General features: G+C 43.4%; 1 protein-coding gene across 14 annotated transcripts in view; it reads right to left on the bottom strand.

The window, feature by feature from the left end:
• Positions 1-17007, bottom strand: part of Ccdc30 (coiled-coil domain containing 30) — a 90303-nt gene that overhangs the window by 66889 nt on the left and 6407 nt on the right. For 4 of the 14 annotated variants that reach the window (XM_040756766.1, XM_040756767.1, XM_005083926.4 and 1 more), the window contains exons 2-5: positions 13189-13379; positions 10467-10614; positions 6119-6190; positions 3124-3242 (exon numbers count right to left, since the gene is read on the bottom strand). In XM_040756766.1, coding sequence (XP_040612700.1) covers positions 3124-3242; positions 6119-6190; positions 10467-10614; positions 13189-13353 — 504 coding nt within the window. In that variant the 5' untranslated portion in view covers positions 13354-13379. Of the gene's footprint in view, positions 1-3123; positions 3243-6118; positions 6191-10466; positions 10615-13188; positions 13383-17007 lie in introns of those variants that run through there. The other 10 variants (XM_040756770.1, XM_013123441.3, XM_040756771.1 and 7 more) reach the window with 8 other exon arrangements.

Genomic DNA, 17007 nt, shown 5'->3' with positions numbered 1-17007 from the left:
GCTCTTCCAAAGGACCCGGATTCAATCCCCAGAACCCACATGGCAATTCACAACTGTCTGCAATTCCTGTTTCAGGGAATCTGACATCCTCACACAGACATACGTGAAAAACCCCAAAATAAATCTTAAAAAAAAAAAGAGCCGGGCATTGGTGGTGCACGCCTTTAATCCCAGCACTTGGGAGGCAGAGGCAGGCGGATCTCTGTGAGTTTGAGACCAGCCTGGTCTACAGAGTGAGTTCCAGGACAGCCTCCAAAGCCACAGAGAAACCCTGTCTCGAAAAACCAAAAAAAAAAAAAAAAAAAAAAAAAAAAAAAAGAAAAACAGAGAATGAACTCCAGGACCAGGTAAGCCTGATTTCAACTCCTGAACAACTCTTACTTTGGTCAAATCCCCTAAAGCCCTCAAAAATAAGTGGTGGGAACACTCGTGTCTGCTTTGGGGAAGTCTGCCCCAAGGAGGTCATGTGAGCTACTGTTTGGGAGACTCTTACCCACATCACGGTGCTTGATAAACATTTAAAACATTGTGGCTATTGTCATCCTTGTCAAATAGTTCACATTTCTCCTTTAAAAAAATCATTCCATGTTTCTATTTTGCATCTAGGGGTAGAGTTTGTGCCTGCCACCATCTGTGGAGGGCAGAGGAGAACTTGTGGAAATCGGTTCTCTCCTTCCATCAAGAGTGCATCCTGGGGACCAAACAGGTCTTCACGCAGACAGACAGCGACAGTCATCTGCTTAACGGTGAACCTGACGACATTTAGAAACACTTATCATGCTTTTAGGTGTCTAAGAAAAGGAAGTGGTTTTCTGGATTATTTTTCCTTTAAAAAACAAAGAATGACCTGCATGTTTTTATTTCCTAGGGAATTCTTCAGGGCAGACCTGCCACAGGGCAGCCAGAAGTGAAGGCTCTGTGACTGGTGTGGAGCTGGGCAGAAGCAGGAGTTTGCTAGTGTGGTACTAAGGACCACAGCAACTGGGCTGGAGAGATTCAGGGGCAAAACCACAGACTCTGTGGTCAGGCTGAGTTGTGACACCACTGTTTTTTACAGTTAGGAATGTGTGGCCTTGGTTCCCTCAGCCAGGTGAACAATTCCTCCTAGGATTTCTGTTAGCATTTTGTGAATTCTGTCAGCTTAGCATGGTAGTACAATCCCAGCTTTTGGGAGACTGGGGCAGGAGGGCAGCAAATTTGGGGCCAGCATAGGCTGCAGAGAGAGACCTTGTCTCGAACAAACAAACAGTTACATAACATGACAAAACTAGAAGACGTCCATGATTCATGGCAAATCGCCAGTAGTCACTATAGCACTAGATTCCCAAATGTTAGCTTCTATATGTATTAGACAAGGCTCCCCGGAGAAATATGATTTACACACACACACACACACACACACACACACACAGAGAGAGAGAGAGAGAGAGAGAGAGAGAGATATTCTCCCTCTGTTTTGTTCCTTTCGTCCTCTCAGTTGATTAGATGATGCTAACCCACACACTGCTGCCATGCTTCCCTCAGTCTGCAGATTCACATGTTAATCTATTCTGCAAAGGTTCTCAGACACACCTAGGGATACTTAAAGCCCATTGAGGCTAACATAAAACGAACTTGGCACTATCTTTCTACTTCCTTGTGTCAGAAAGTACAATAAGCAGTTGTCAGGAAAGACTGCCCAGCTGCCTGCTGAGAGCATCCACCACAGGGATGGAGAGCACCAGGTCAAGGTTAAGAAACAGGCTCATGGGAAACAGCTGTGCTGACTTGCTGAGCATAACACTCAGATCACTCAGTTCCTCAGCAGAGAGTGGTCCTGGGGTTAAAAGGTATTGGTAACTCATCACCTGGCTTACAACCTCAGTTAAGGTAGTTGCAACCTTTCCTTTGTAAAAGAACTTGGAAGGCAAAAAATCCATTTTCAGTTACCAACCTCCTTCAGGAACTACCTTAAAGAAATCCTTTAACTCATATTGATCACTGACCAAGGATAACATATCCTAGATTTTGATGGGTCTCATTATGTGATGGACATCTATAATCCCAGCACTCGGGGAGCAGAGGCAGGAGGCTAAATTCAAGGCTTGCATGGTCTACCTAGTAAGCTCCAGGTCAGCCTGGGCTAGAGAGACCCTGCCTCCCTCCTGTCTACATACCATATTCTATTTTCTATATAGTTAGCAATCTACGTAACTATAGGCATATATATGTATACATACACATATACAAATATATAATACTTTAGTTATTTTGAACAAAATATTAACCTGTCAGGTATTTACAATCTCCTTTCTTCTTATTGATTTGTTTGTGCAGCCACTCATTCATTCACTGAACAAACAATTATCAAGTGCAAATAAACACTGACATCAACTGGATCATTAGGATGCAGCCTGGACTGTTGTTTTTTTGTTGTTGTTTGCTTGTTTTGTTTATTTTGGTTTTTCAAGACAGAGGTTTCTCTGTGGCTTTGGAGGCTGCTCTGGAACTAGCTCTGTAGACCAGGCTGGTCTCGAACTCACAGAGATCAACCTGCCTCTGCCTCCTGAGTGCTGGGATTAAAAGCATGCGCCACCAACACCCTGCTGCAGCCTAGACTGTTAATGTTCTCTGTTACAGAGAAAGAAAGTAAGGAGAAGGAAGCTATGTGTTCAGAGTCACATGTAAGTGATAGAGCTAGAATTTGAACTCAGGCCACCTGAGGATGTTCTTGGTGTTCATTTAGTTTTGTTTCTGTATTACAGTATCCCACCCACAGTTTATAATGGTCTTTCTGCAGTGGATCTGACGCTTTCTTTTGGCCTCCTCAGCACCCCATGCATATGATGCATGGACGCATGTGCAGCCAAAACACCCATACACATAAAAACAACAACAAAAATAAGCAACCTGGTATTCATACAACAGCAATGATGCTGCTGTTCAGACAAGGGCTTAAAACGAAGCATAAGCACTGGCAGGTTAGAGCACACTGGGTTAGAACACATCACCTCTGTACCCTGGCGTGCGACAACTGTCAGACCATTCTCCTAAAGGACCAACTTGATGATGCATAGCCACATGGCTCACAGGACTGGTTGCTACTGGACACACACTGGACTCCAAGACCTAAAGCACACTGACCATCTCTCCAAGCACCTTTTTCTCTGAGTCAAGTGATCGCACCCGGTTTCTTAAGGCCAGGATCTCTTGGTTCAGCCTCTGGTTATGTTCTCTTGCTGATCTCAGTAAGTCAGTTGCATCTAAACAGAGAACAAGGCGGTTACTCCTTGGGTTACGGTTTTGCTTTGGGACACATTTGTTCTGCATATGTAATTGTCTACATAGGAGAGCCACCAAATTACAATCCTCCACCAACCTATTGTTAATGGAACAGAAGGCTTTGCATTTCTCACACAAGCCTAATGAACTTTTTGAGTGTAGAGTTTCCAGCAATACAGGGTTCTTGGAACGTAAAACATCTCTTTATTTTGTGTGTGTATGAGTATGGCATGCACGTGCATGTCAGAGGACAACTTGCCAGCATCAGGTCTCTCCTTCAACCGTATGGGTCCTGGGAACTGAACTCAGGTCATTGGGTTTGACGGCCTTAACCCATTGAGACATCTCAATGTCCCTGGAGCTGAAATTTCAGCTGGACATAAATTATTTGTTTAATCCCTGACACATTCTTTTTTTAATGACACTCACTATTTTATTTTTTTTATGTGCATTGGTGTTTTGCCTGCATGTATGTCTGCGTGATAGTTGTCAGATACAGTTGGAGTTACAGACAGTTGTGTATGTGGGTGCCATGAGGTTGCTGGGAATTGAACCCAGGTCCTCTGGAAGAGCAAGCAGCCTGTGCTCTTAATCACTGAGCCATTTCTCCAGTCCCAGCTGGGTATAACTTTTGAAAATTAAATGACAGAAAGTTTTCTCTAGCTCTGTCTCTTACACACCTTAGACATTTCTAGACTCTTCTACTTAGCAGTCTTATTAACAGTTTTGAGGCATTCACTAACCAATCACTATGTACACAGTCCATTCTTGGTGACTGCATTGAAATTTACCACTCCACAAGCTGTTTCCCATTCTCTCTCCTTTCCAAGTATTTCTACGTTCATCTGGGATGCTTGAGAGTATCTGGTTTTGGTGGACAGTAATGCTGGTCACTTAGAGAGTTTGGGAACTGTTCTCCTTTCTTTGACCTTTTGAAAGTTTATATAAAATCAGTATTATTTATTCCTAACAGATGTGTTAGATTCACTTGTGAAGCTGCCTGACACTGGAACTCTCTTCATAGAAGATTTCTAACTCCAGATTCAATTTAATGCATTTAGAATTCCCCTCTTCTTTCTCCTCCTAGTCTTCCTCTTTCCTCCTCCTCTCCTCTTCCTCTGACATGGTCTTAGAAGGTAGCCCTGACTGACCTGCAACTTGCATCAATTCCCTTGCCTCTGCCTTCTGAATGTCTGTCTGTCTGTCTGTCTATCACTGTGTGTGAGTGTGTATGTACAAGCATGTGGCTGTATATGTTAGTGCAGGAGTGCATGTGCCACAGCACGAGTGCAGGCGAAGGGACAGCTTTTTAGTAGTCAGTCCTCTCTTCCACCTCGTTCTGAGGCAGGCTCTCTTTTCTTGTCTCTGCTACTATACCGTGCACTGTTCCACAGGCTTTCCACAAGATTACAGATGTGACCACATCTTGCTTTTTTTTTTTTTTTTTTTTTGGTTTTACGAGACAGGGTTTCTCTGTATTGTTTTGGAGGCTGTCGGTCCAGCCTGGCCTGGAACTCACAGAGATCCGCCTGCCTCTGCCTCCCGAGTGCTGGGACTAAAGGCGTGTGCCACCACCGCCCGGCTTGCATCTTGCTTTTGAATTGTTACTTGGGTTCCAGGATTTTTGTGGCAAGCACTTCACCTCCTGAGCCATCTCCCTGGTCCTTAACTTTTTCTTTTTTTTTTTTTTTTTGAGACAGTAGCCCTGGCTCTCCTGGAACTTATAATGTAGACCAGGCTGGCCTTGAACTCACAAAGAGCCATGTGACCCTGCCTCCCAAGTGCTGGGATCAAGGATGGGTGCTACCACTCTTAACTGGTCCCTCTTAGCAAATGTTTTATGGGTATATGAAAAGTATGTGCATTCTAGTGTTTTCTATCAGTACCACCCAGGACTGCAGCCTTGCTGTTTTCATGAGTTACCTGATCTATGAGTTGCCATAAGCACTTTTGAGTTCACAATCATATTCCTGTATTTTGAAAGGAAAAACTAATTTTGGAATTATTTAAAATGGATTAAAATCATTCTGTAAATCATTTTTGTTGTGGCCATTGAAATATCCAAGTTTTGCAATAGGTAACAGCATTATTGAGCAGCCAAGGCAGTGTCAGATGACTTCATTCAATACCATTCCAAGCCTATCGGCTTTCCAGTGAACAAATACGAGTGATGTATGGCTGAGTACACTGCAAGGACCCTTGGCTTCGGTAGTCCCAGTAGAGCCTGAGTTATTTGCCCTGGTGACAGGTTTTGGAACCAGACATGTATGGATTTACACGTCAGTTATGATACATTTTGTAGTTAATGGACAATTCAGTTAACCATGACCTAGCATCCTTATCTATGAGGTAGGAACAATCATATTCACTACTTGACTTGTTAGTCTTAAAGGTGATTCATCCTTATCGATAAGATGTGGATAATCATATTCACTACCTGACTGGTTAGGAGTCTTAAAGATGATCACGAAAAGCTCCTGGCAGAGCAGCTGAATCTCTGTAAGTAGCAAGTGAGAGCAGCAGCAACGGCTGTAGTAGTGGTACCTGTGATTTTCATTATTAAAGACATTTTAAAGATTTATTTTATTGTTTTATTTCTGTGTGAGTGCCTGTATGTCTGTGCACATGTGTGAAGTGTCCACAGAAGCCAGAAGAGGGTGTCAGATCCCCTGGAGCTGGAGTTACAGGCGGTTGTGAGTTGCCCAGCGTGTGTGCTAAAACCAAACTTACGTCCTCTACAAGAGCCTTAAGTGTTAACCATGGAGCCATCCACCTCTTCAGCTCCTAAATACTATTTTAAACTACATGCACAATGTTAATGTGCCATCTATTATTACTATATATGCCAATGACTCACCACTTTCTTTCAGTTTTATCAGATTAGTCTTCAACTTTTCAATTTCCAGCCGAGCATTCTCAAGTGCAATGTCTAAAATAAACCAAAAAGAAAACATATGTACAAAAGGTAAACAAGGGGCTGGAGAGATGGCTCAGTAGTTAAGAACACTGGCTACTCCTCCAGAAGACTCAGGTTCAATTCCCACAACCCACATGGCAACTCTCTGTAAGTTGAGTCTCGGGGATCTGGCCCTCTTCTGGCCCCCTCAGGCATTACATATTCAGGGTGCACAGACACACATCAGGCAAGCTTTCATACACATGAACTTAAATACCCCCCTGCAGTGGTTTGACTAGGAACGGCCCCATAGACTCGTGTTTAGTGCTTGGCCCACAGGGAGTGGCACTATAAGGAGTTGTGGCCTGGTTGTAGTAGGTGTGGCCTTGTTGGAGGAAGCATGTCACTGTGGAGGCTGGCTTTGAGCTCTCAAATGTTCAAGCTAGGCATAGTGTGTCAGTCTCCTTCTGCTGCCTGCAGATCAAGATGTAGAACTCTCAGCTCCTTCTCCAGCACCTTGTCTGCCTGCACGCTGCAATGCTTCCCGTTGTGACAGATAATGGACTAAACCTCTGAACTGTAAGCCAGATCTAATTAAATATTTTCTCTTATAAGAGTTGCTTTGGTCATGGTGTCTTGTAGCTCTAAGTATATATTTTAAGATCCTTGATTTTAACCCTTACTCCTCCTGTCTTGAGAGACTTTTTTGAGTCTCTCTCTCTCTTTTTTTCCAGACAGGCTTTCTCTGTATTGTTTTGGAGGCTGTCCTGGAACTCTCTCTGTAGACCAGGCTGGCCTCGAACTCACAGAGATCCTCCTGCCTCTGCCTCCCGAGTGCTGGAATTAAAGGCATGCACCACCAACACTGGGCTTCAGGCAAGCTTTCTTTGTTAGAGTCTAACAAGGTATCAGCACAGTGACCCATGAGCATAGTTAAGATCTCATCAGTAGTATAAGAGATCTGGTTGAGCCACACGCACTACCAATGCTCACTAATGAGTCTTAGTAATGTTGCCTGTTCTGGTGGCAATAACCAGCTCCACTGTGAGACTCTTTAAGCTCTTGTGTCTGCTGTGGTGGCTGCTCACATTGTGTGCAGTTTGGTGGAGTCCCTGCTCAAGTCTCTCACAGGTATTTCTGTTTCATTGCAACTTTGGTTTCTTAGCTTTCAAGAACCTTATATTCTGAACACACACCTTTTTACTGACTATAAATATTTAGACTTGCTTTTGGTTTTGCCAAATGGAACTTTATCTATCAAATCCAGTTTAGGCAAGCACTTATCTATTTCTGTCTCTAGAGTTGCCTTTTCTGGACATTTCTTTCTTTTTTTTTTAAGATTTATTTAAGTTGTTATACATGCAGTGTTCTGCCTGCATGTATCCCTTGCAGTCCAGAAGAGGGTACAAGATCTAATTATAGATGGTTGTGAGCCATGATGTGATTGCTGGGAATTGAACTCAGGACCTCTGGAAGAGCAGCCAGTGCTCTTAACCTCTGAGCCATTGCTCCAGTCCCTGGATATTTCTTATAAGTAGAATCATACATGAATTTGTATCTGTTTTCTTTCACTTAACACAATTTTGAGATTCTACCACGAAACAGGTATAACTGCTTCATTCCATTTTACTGCAAGATAAGCTAACCCTTGCTGTTTGTCAGGTTTTTTTTCATAGTTTCAATCATAATGGGCATAGAGTTTTGCTTAATTATGATTTTTATGGTCTTGATTTCTACTTCCCTATGACTAGTGATGTTTTATGTGTTTATCAACTATGTACATAATGAAAAATGTCTATTCAATACTTTTTATAACTAGCTTTTATTGATATTTTTCAATTTTATTTTATTATTTTCTGTGTATGGATATTTTGCCTGCACATGTTTCTGTATATCATATATCCATGGAGGCCAGAGGCATTAAGTCCCCTAGAACTGGCATTAACAGACAGTTGTGAGCCACCATGCGGGTGCTGAGGATCAAACCCAAGCCATCTCTCCATCCCCCTATTATCTCTCCAGCCCTCTATTTATTTTTTGGAACCAGGTCTCACCATGTAACTCTGGCTGGCCTGGAATTTGCTATGTACCAGGCTGTTCTTGAATTAGGGATCTGCCTGCCTCTGCCTCTTGAAGGGTATCAAAGGTGTGGCCACCACCACACTCAGCCAGCCATTGCTGCTTTTTAACAGTGGGCTTTCTTTTTTCCGGGGACACACGTCAGGGGGTGGATGATTGAGACAGGGTTTCTCTTGTAGCCTGTGCTGTCCTGGAACTTACTCTGCTGTCCAGGCTGACCTGGAACTCAGAAATCTACCTATCTCTGCCTTCTGAAGTGCTGGGATTATTGGCATGGAATTTCTGTGTTTTTTAACTGTGGGATTTCTAGTGTAAGCATTCTGGGTAGTAATCTCTTAGGAGACAGGTGATTTTCAAATACTCCTCCTCTGAATTGTGAGCAGCCTTATCTCGCAAATGTGGCCAGCTGCCAAAACCTACTATTCCACAAACCTCCCTCATCTTGTGAAACCATGCTTGTTCATCCAACCCTCAAATGCTATGCATTCCTGAGATTAGTGGTCACACCCTACACCTTCGCCACTATGAACGAGCCTGTCACATCAGACAGTGAGGTTGCAGAGTGAAACACCCCCACCTCCCTGCCTCAGGATGGACTCTAAAGGCCTCCTGCCCAAGTGTGCTTGCTCCCCCTTTTGGATCTTTGTTCATCCATTTACAAAAGTAGGAGTTGCCTTGTGGAGTGCCTTTTGCATTGTTCACATGTCTGTCTCTGTATGACATCAGGAATATTCTCTAGTACTTTTCTCAGATCTCCCCTCTGTTGAAAGTGTCCTTTGATGGGCAAAAGGTTTTCATTTTATGCAACTCAACTTATCTTTTTATTCTTTTGTTGCTACTAATCTTGGTAAAAGACTAATTATTGTCATGCCCCCCCCAGAAAAAAACCCACCCATATGCCCATGCTCTAGCTGGGCGTGGTGGTGCACGCCTTTAATCCCAGAACTCAGGAGGTAGAGGAAGGCGGATCTCTCTGTGAGACTGAAACCAGCCTGGTCTACAAAAGTAAGATCCAGGATAACCAGAGCTATAGAATAGAGAGCCCCTGTGAAAACAAACAAACAAAAAACAAAATATAACAACAAAAAACCCAACCATACCTAGAGTAATAACTAAAAAAGTGAACTTAGAAAGCACAACTGTGACTCTGGTAGCAAGATCTTAAAAATGTAACAAAGCCTGGCATGGTGGTGCAGGCTTGTGCCAGCATTTGAGAGACTGAGGCAGGAGTTATGAATTCAAGGCCAGTGTTAGCAGAGTGAATTCTATTCTGGGCTATATAGCAAAGTCTTCTCTCAAAAGAGAAACTTTACAACCAGATAGGATTGTGACTCATTCAAGGCTGATGAAAAACCAGAGTTGTCAAATTCTGGACAAATACTGCAGGAGACCAGGCAGTGTCTGACCAACCAAGTTTCAGGAACTGGTTGTCTCCAGTAATGTTTAAATTGGGCAAACAGTATATTTGGCTGTGTCATTCTAAAAGCAGATTTTTAAATAACTTATTTTTTATTTTATGTGCATTGGTGTTTTGTCTGCATGTGTGTCTCTGTGTGTGAGGGTGTCAGATCTTGGGGTTATAGCCAGTTGTTAGCTGCCAGCTGCCACGTGGTTGCTGTGAATTGAACCCAGGTCCTCTGGAAGAACAGTCAGTGTATCACCATACCCATTTTAAAGGTTTTTGTTTTGTTTTTTAACAGTGGGGGGTTGGAGAGATGGCTCAGTGGTTAAGAGCCCTAGCTGCTTTTTTGGAAGACCCAAATTCAATTCCCAACACACACATGGCAGCTCACTACTGTCTATAAGTAACTCAGATTCCAGGATATCTGCTATCCTCTTCTGGCCTCTGCTGGCACCAGGCATGTACAGTACACAGACATACATGCAGGCAACCCACCCATGCACATAAAATAGAAATAAATGAAATAAAATTGTAAATGAATGGCACTGCACATGGTCAAAACTCAGAAACAGCATTCAGAGTATCTTGGTGGTTATTTTTGGTGAGGAGGGAGGATCCAGAGTTAGGGTGAAGGAACAAATGGGTCTTCTTAGTGCTGGGACTCCTAGTGGCTCACAGTCTGGCTTGTGCCTTTGGGGCGGGCCTGCCAAGCCTGTGTTTTCTGAAGCCTTGGGGACATGCTCATCTTTCAGTCCTTTTCCCCTTGGCATCTCTCCTCAGATCATCCCGGTAAACCCACGGCCAGAGCCATCTGCAGCCATGGCTCACCTAACTTTCTCTGTTCTTCGCCCTGCTCTTGTGGCTCCTCAGCTCTCCTCTGGATCTCCTCTAAGGCTGCCTGCAGCCTCTGGGCCATGCATTCCACTTCCCCAAAGAGGCGGTTCTGAGGCTCACTGCCTTTAGCCAGGTCTTCATTCTGGCGATGAAATGGTAAATTAGTGATAAGCCAACAGCAAATGTACTAAGACACGCAGCTCCTGTCTGTTTATAGAAGAGCGGTGAACAGCACTTCCACGCCATGTGCATTTCTTGGATTAGGTTGAGCCAATCAAAATCGTTGATACTTGAGGGACTTTTTTACCTGTATGAAAACAATTTCACACCGTCCAAACCAACACACTAAGAGACTATGTGTATGTGATCACAAAAAAAAAACCCCAGAGGTAAACACATGTATCATTTTACAAGAGAGTCAACATCAATAATGTGAATGATGCACTAAATAGTCTGCAGAGTGTTTTTACTGGTTTCGTTAATTCCAAAGTATGTACACTCTTTTTAAAAAGAGTTACTTTTAAGATTGAAACCACGTATATGTGTGTGGGTATGTGCACAGCCATGCAAGTGCTAGGAAGAGGCCAGAGTATTCTACTGGAGTTGGAATTACAGGCAGTTTTGAGCTGCCCTACGTGGGTGTTGGGAACTAAACCTCAGGCCACTTCAAGGATAGTACATGCTCTTAACCACTGAGCTATATCTCTATGTGTCTCCCCTATCCCCTCACTCTCCCGCCCCCCCCCCCTTGAACTCACTGAGATCTGCCTGTCTCTCCCTCCCAAGTGCTGGGACTAAAGGTGTGCGCCACCACTGCCCGGCCTCAGTGATCTTTTAGAGGATATAGAACACATTGTACAATTTGATCATCCTTATGGTATGAATCTACACATCTTAATGTATTCAGACAGAAATTAGGTAAGCACTGACTTAGAGTTAGCCACTATCATTAGGTTTAGGGATCTGATTTTGACCTGGGTAAGGTATTTTTATTTATTATTCGTATAGTGTTCTGCCTGCAGGCCACAAGAGGACTTCAGATCTCATTATAGATGGTTGTAAGCCACCATGTGGTTGCTGGGAATTGAACTCAGGACCTCCAGAAAAGCAGCTAGGGCTCTTAACCACTGAGCCATCTCTCCAGCCCCTGGGTAAGATAAGGTATTTTTTTTAGGCTGTTGCCCAGGGTCCTGATGATCCTGATATCCTCTTTGCAAAGGCTAACAGGCTTTCTCAGATCTCACCCCAACAAAATCAAGTAACAGAAGTTGGTTCCTGCCTGCTGTGCAAACATGAGAACCTCAATTAGAACCCCAACACCCACACTAAAGCCAGGCCTGGCAGTGGGGGAGCGGACATAGGCAGATCCCTGCAGCACACAGCCTAACCAAATCCAGTGAGCTCCAGGTTCAGTGAGATCCTGCCTCAAAAGATGGAACATAAGGAAGACCTCTCATGTACACAAACATATCCACACGCATACAACACACACACACACACACACACACACACACACACACACACACACAGGATGCCTATTTCTAAAAATAGTTATATTGAGTTTTAGTCCTATTAGTGGAGTACAAGCATTTCAGTTTATTCTGCCTTTCATCAGCACAGACTTACTTACCATTATGATGTAAATGTGAAATGTCTCCTCGACCTCCCACCCCCATCCCCAGCTAGTGGTACTGTCATGGGAGCTGTCGAATCTTTGGGAAATGGCCAATAGTGGACAGACACAGTCATTCAGGTCTAGTTATTTTCTTCCTGCTGCTGTCCCCCACTCCTCTCCTGCAGATGGTACTGTCCTAATGAGCCTTCCAGGCATGATGGACAGTACCCACTGAAGCCAGGAGCCAGAATAAACCTCTTTTTAAGTTGCTTCTGACAAGTATATGACACAGCGATAAGAAGAGTAACAATGTGATACACTAACTTATCTTCACAGGATAAGAAAATTAACAATGCAATATACTAACTTATCCTCATAACCACTCTGCTGTAGCTGAGTTCATGTCAGATTTATAGGAGAGACAATCAGGGCTCATGAAGTCAGCTTGTTCAACGCCAACAGCTGGCAAAGGAAGGCTGTAGCTGATTGTGTTTTACTCTTTGACTCTTCTGGGGGTCCACTACCCAGTTAGCTCCCTAATAAATCACACACAGAGGCTTGTTCTTACTTATAAATACCTGGCCATGGCTTGGCTTGTTTCTAGCCAGCTTTTCTTAAATTATCCTGTCTATCTTTTGCTTCTGGGCTTTTACCTTTCTCTAGTTCTGTCTATCTTACTTTCATGCTTACTCCGTGGCTTGCTATGTGGCTGGGTGGCTGTCTGGCTGGGTGGCCTTTTGTGTCTTCATCTCCTTGTTATTGGTTTGGATCCTTTTCTTCCCAGATTTCTCCTCCCATGTATTCTCTGTGCCTGCTGGCCCTTTCCTGCCAAGCTATTGGCCATTCAACTCTTTATTAGACCAGTGGGGTGTTTTAGATGGACAAAGTAACATAGCTTCACAGAGTAAAACAAATGCAACATAAAAGAATACAACAAATCTTTGCATCATTAAATGTTCCACAACATAAACAAAGGTAACACATCTTAAAATACTATTCCACAACAAAAGCCATTCCAGTGGTTTTCTGATATTTTAGATGAATGGATGCTGATTCAATGGGCCTGCTTCTCACTCAGTTATGTAGTTAATTTGAGAATACCTGGGGAAATTCTTTCTGCAGGCTACTGCCTGGGTGTCTTCGGGACTCCAGCATGGAGTCCACAAGTTCCGGTGCCACCCCTAGCATCCTCCTCTCTTCCAGTGAGCACTCGGTCTGTTTACTGCAGCTGTTCAGAGCTAGTCTAGATAAGCCTTCTTGACACATTTCTTTGGGTTCCCTTATTTGGGCTTCTGCTGGGAACAAATAACAGAAAACTGTTTAGAAAGAACTTTAGGCAAATAACTGTTGTTTTATAAAACACCAAGAAAGGGTTTTGTTTTTTTTTTTTTGTCTTGTTTTTCCAGACAGGGTTTCTCTGTGACTTTGGAGGCTGTTCTGATCTTGTAGACCAGGCTGGTCTCGAACTCACATCGATCAGCCTGCCTCTGCCTCCCGGGTGCTGGGATTAAAGGTGTGTACCACCAACGCCTGGCAAGAAAGTTCTTAATTAGAGTTTAATGATTAATAAAAATAACACTGACACAGCCCTCTCCTCCCCATCTTCCCAGGGTGTTTGAAACGTTCAGAAACAATAACATAAGGGTGAGACTGAGGTGACATTATTTTGATTTATTAAAGCTTGCCTGAGGATTCAGAAAGCAAAGTCAGCCACAAGCCATAGAAGCCAGACACACACCTGATGGGGAAGTCCTGTGTATACGTCAATAAAGCACTGTTGGCCAATAGGGAAGCAAGATAGGTGGGACTAGAAGTCCAGGAGGACTCTGGTAGAAGAAACACAGCAAGTCATCGTGTAGCCTGCCAGAGAAGTAAGATGTCCGTCCGGTAAGAGAAATACTTAGATGGGTTAAGTCAGAGCTAGCCAGTAAGAAACAAGCAAGGCCAAAGCTTCATAATACAGCGTCTTGTGTGTTATTTGGGACTACAACGCGGCAGAGCCCAGGCAACTGGCGGGGAAAAACCAAAGCGGCTGGCAAGGAAAAGGCTTCTCTCTTTAATTCCAGCAGCCAGAAACTAGGAGGTGGTGGTACACATTTAATCCTAGAACTCAGGATTAAGAGACAGACATATTTCTCTGAGTACAAGGCCACCCAGGGGTACCCAAGATTGAATCAATATTTAAGAATAACAGATCACATGCCTTTAATCCCAGCACTAGAAGGGTATAAAAGATAGAGGCAGGGTCTTCAGTAGTCCGTATGAGACAGTCATTCTCCAGCCATGCTGAGGAAAGATTACAGTATGAGGCTTGGTGAGAGTTCATGGAGACAGGATCAGCCCATTCAGCCTGAGGTACAGATAAGAAGCTAGTGGTCAGTTGCTTTGCTTTTCTGATATTCAGCTTGTTTGGACCCCAATATCAGTCTCTGGGTCATTTATTTTTCATGTTACAGTGGGACATGGTAGCATACACTCAATCCCAGCACTTGAAAAGCAGAGGCAGGAGAACCATGAATTTGAGGCCAGGCTGTACTACATAGTGAGACCTTGTTTTAAAACAGAAAGAAAAGGGGCTGACACACACACAAATAAAACCTTGGAAGAGAAAGAAAGGAAAGGAGGTAGAAAGGGAAGGAGAGACAAAAGGATGAAGGAAAAGGGAGGGAAGGGAGGAAGGAAGGAAGGGGAAGGGTCTACAGTCCTCCCTGTTCAGTGCCACACAGAAACAGTAATAACCGTTTACAGAGAGGAGTCACCATGTGATCCCAGAAAGTGACATAGTTGGGCAGAATCAGAATATAAGCAGGAAAAAACCGGAAATTGCTCTCTCCTCTGCAGAGATGTTGAGCAGTTGCTATGTAGCAGGCAAAAAAGTTGCAGGTCTGGTAAACCAAGACCATGTGAAAATGCATAGATTAGTAGTTAAGGGTTAAGAATAAGAAGGCTAAGTCTCCAGCCAACAGCTTATAACTAATACAGCATCTTTGTGTTTCTTTGGGGCAGAGAAGGGTGGCAGGACAGGCCAGAAACCTTCACATAGCATCCATCTTACTGAATTCAAGTGAAGCAGAAATAGTAAGGTCCTTCCTAAAGCATGACGACTGAGGCACCAAGAAACAAATAACTTGTCCAAGGTCACTCAACAAACCCTGACATGAACAGTTCTCGGAGACAATTGTCGAAGTACTCTGGCTTCCGTCCTCCAGCAAACTCCAGACTTAGTCCTCCACCCTACTCCAGTTTTCCATAGTCATTCCCTGGGCTCTGCCATTACCAGTAAGAGTAGCCTCTCTCTGGTCTATTTCCTGCATTCTATTCTCTAGTTACCACTCCAGGATACTTCCAGAAGCTGTTTCAAGCACAGCAGGAACTCTAACTCATGAGCCTTAGACACTTTCAGAGTCCCTTATCCTCTTCCAGTTCTCATTTACACTGAGTCAGGGTGTCACTATGTAGCCCAGGCTGGCCTCAAACTCCTGATCCTCCTGCCTCAGCCTCCCAAGGGATTAGAGGTGAGTGCCACCACATGTGGCTCTCATTTATTTCATTGCCTGCGGGGGGTGGTACATACCCACTCATCTTATATCCAGAGACTGAGGGCAGAAATGGGTATAAGGAATTAATCATCACCTTTGGTCATCAACCAAATCTAGCAAGAAAAGTACATCAGCTGATGATAACTGGGCTGCTTTGTTCTTGTTTTCTGATCTTAACGAGTTCCACAACTATATCCTCTTTAAATTATCCTCTTGGGTTTTTCACTTCAAAGCTATTTGACAAACACATATTAGTCTAAACTTAAGTTATTTTCAAAGCTTTGTTTTTAACTATGATGCACTCTGAAACCTGTGAAGACACCGCCTATCATTAAAGTTAAAGGATTTAAGCTAGCTGGGCTACTAGGACTCAATTGTTTTTCTTAATCATTACCCTGAGCCACAGTCTATATGGCTCCTCAATGGAAATTCAAGTCTTATAACTGTGTGACACTTCCTTGTTTTACATTTCATCATCAAAACTCTGACAAAGGCCAGTCCCTTGACCTTTAATCTAGGTCCTCTTCACTGTTTCTTCATTTTCTTTTCCATTTGCACATAATCTCCCCCTCTACTGATCTTTGACAAAACTCAAGACACCTACATAGCAAAGATAAAGATACAGGCCTGTAAATAGAACTCAGTGATAAAACCAGAAAATAAGCCACCTTCAGGCCCACCAGAGTCTTCTCTAGCTGTTGGCCTCTTAGACAACATGTCTCTCACCAAATGCATTATACTTCTGTTTTTGTCAATGTACTCAGACTATCAATTAACAGGAATCTAGAAACAACTACATGGTATCCCATTTTTGTTCTGTTTTTTTGAGACAGGGTTTCACTGTGTATGTCCTGGAACTCACTCTATAGACCAGGCTAGCCTCGAACTCACAGAGATCCTCTTAACTCTGCCTCATGTGCCACCAAGACCAGGTTGATTTCCTGTTCTTACAGGTGACTTCTATTTTCATTTGTTGTTGTAGGAATTTAGCAGAATCACTGTATTGGGTAGATATTAGAATGAACAGCTGTTTTTCAGAACTACTTTGACTTGAAGAATCCTTGTGGAAAACAATGATTGTTTTGGTAAGGAGGCATTGAAGCCATTCCATGACTTTGGTCACATGATGTCTCAGGTACACCTGAGGCTCTTGTATTTTTGTGTATTGCAAATGATACATAATAAAGGACAAGGGCTGGAGAGATGGCTCAGAGGTTAAGAGCACTGACTGCTCTTCCAGAGGTCCTGAGTTCAATTAGCAGCAACCACGTGGTGGCTCACAACCATGTATAATGAGATCTGGTATCCTCAAATTTGGTGCCCTCTTCTGGAGTGCAGGGATACATGCCGGCAGAATACCGTATAAGTAATAAAAAAGGTC

Source organism: Mesocricetus auratus, unplaced genomic scaffold, assembly GCF_017639785.1.
Source record: "Mesocricetus auratus isolate SY011 unplaced genomic scaffold, BCM_Maur_2.0 Super-Scaffold_100014, whole genome shotgun sequence".
Classification (NCBI taxonomy): Eukaryota; Metazoa; Chordata; class Mammalia; order Rodentia; family Cricetidae; genus Mesocricetus; species Mesocricetus auratus.
This window is presented reverse-complemented; position numbering and strand designations above follow the sequence as displayed.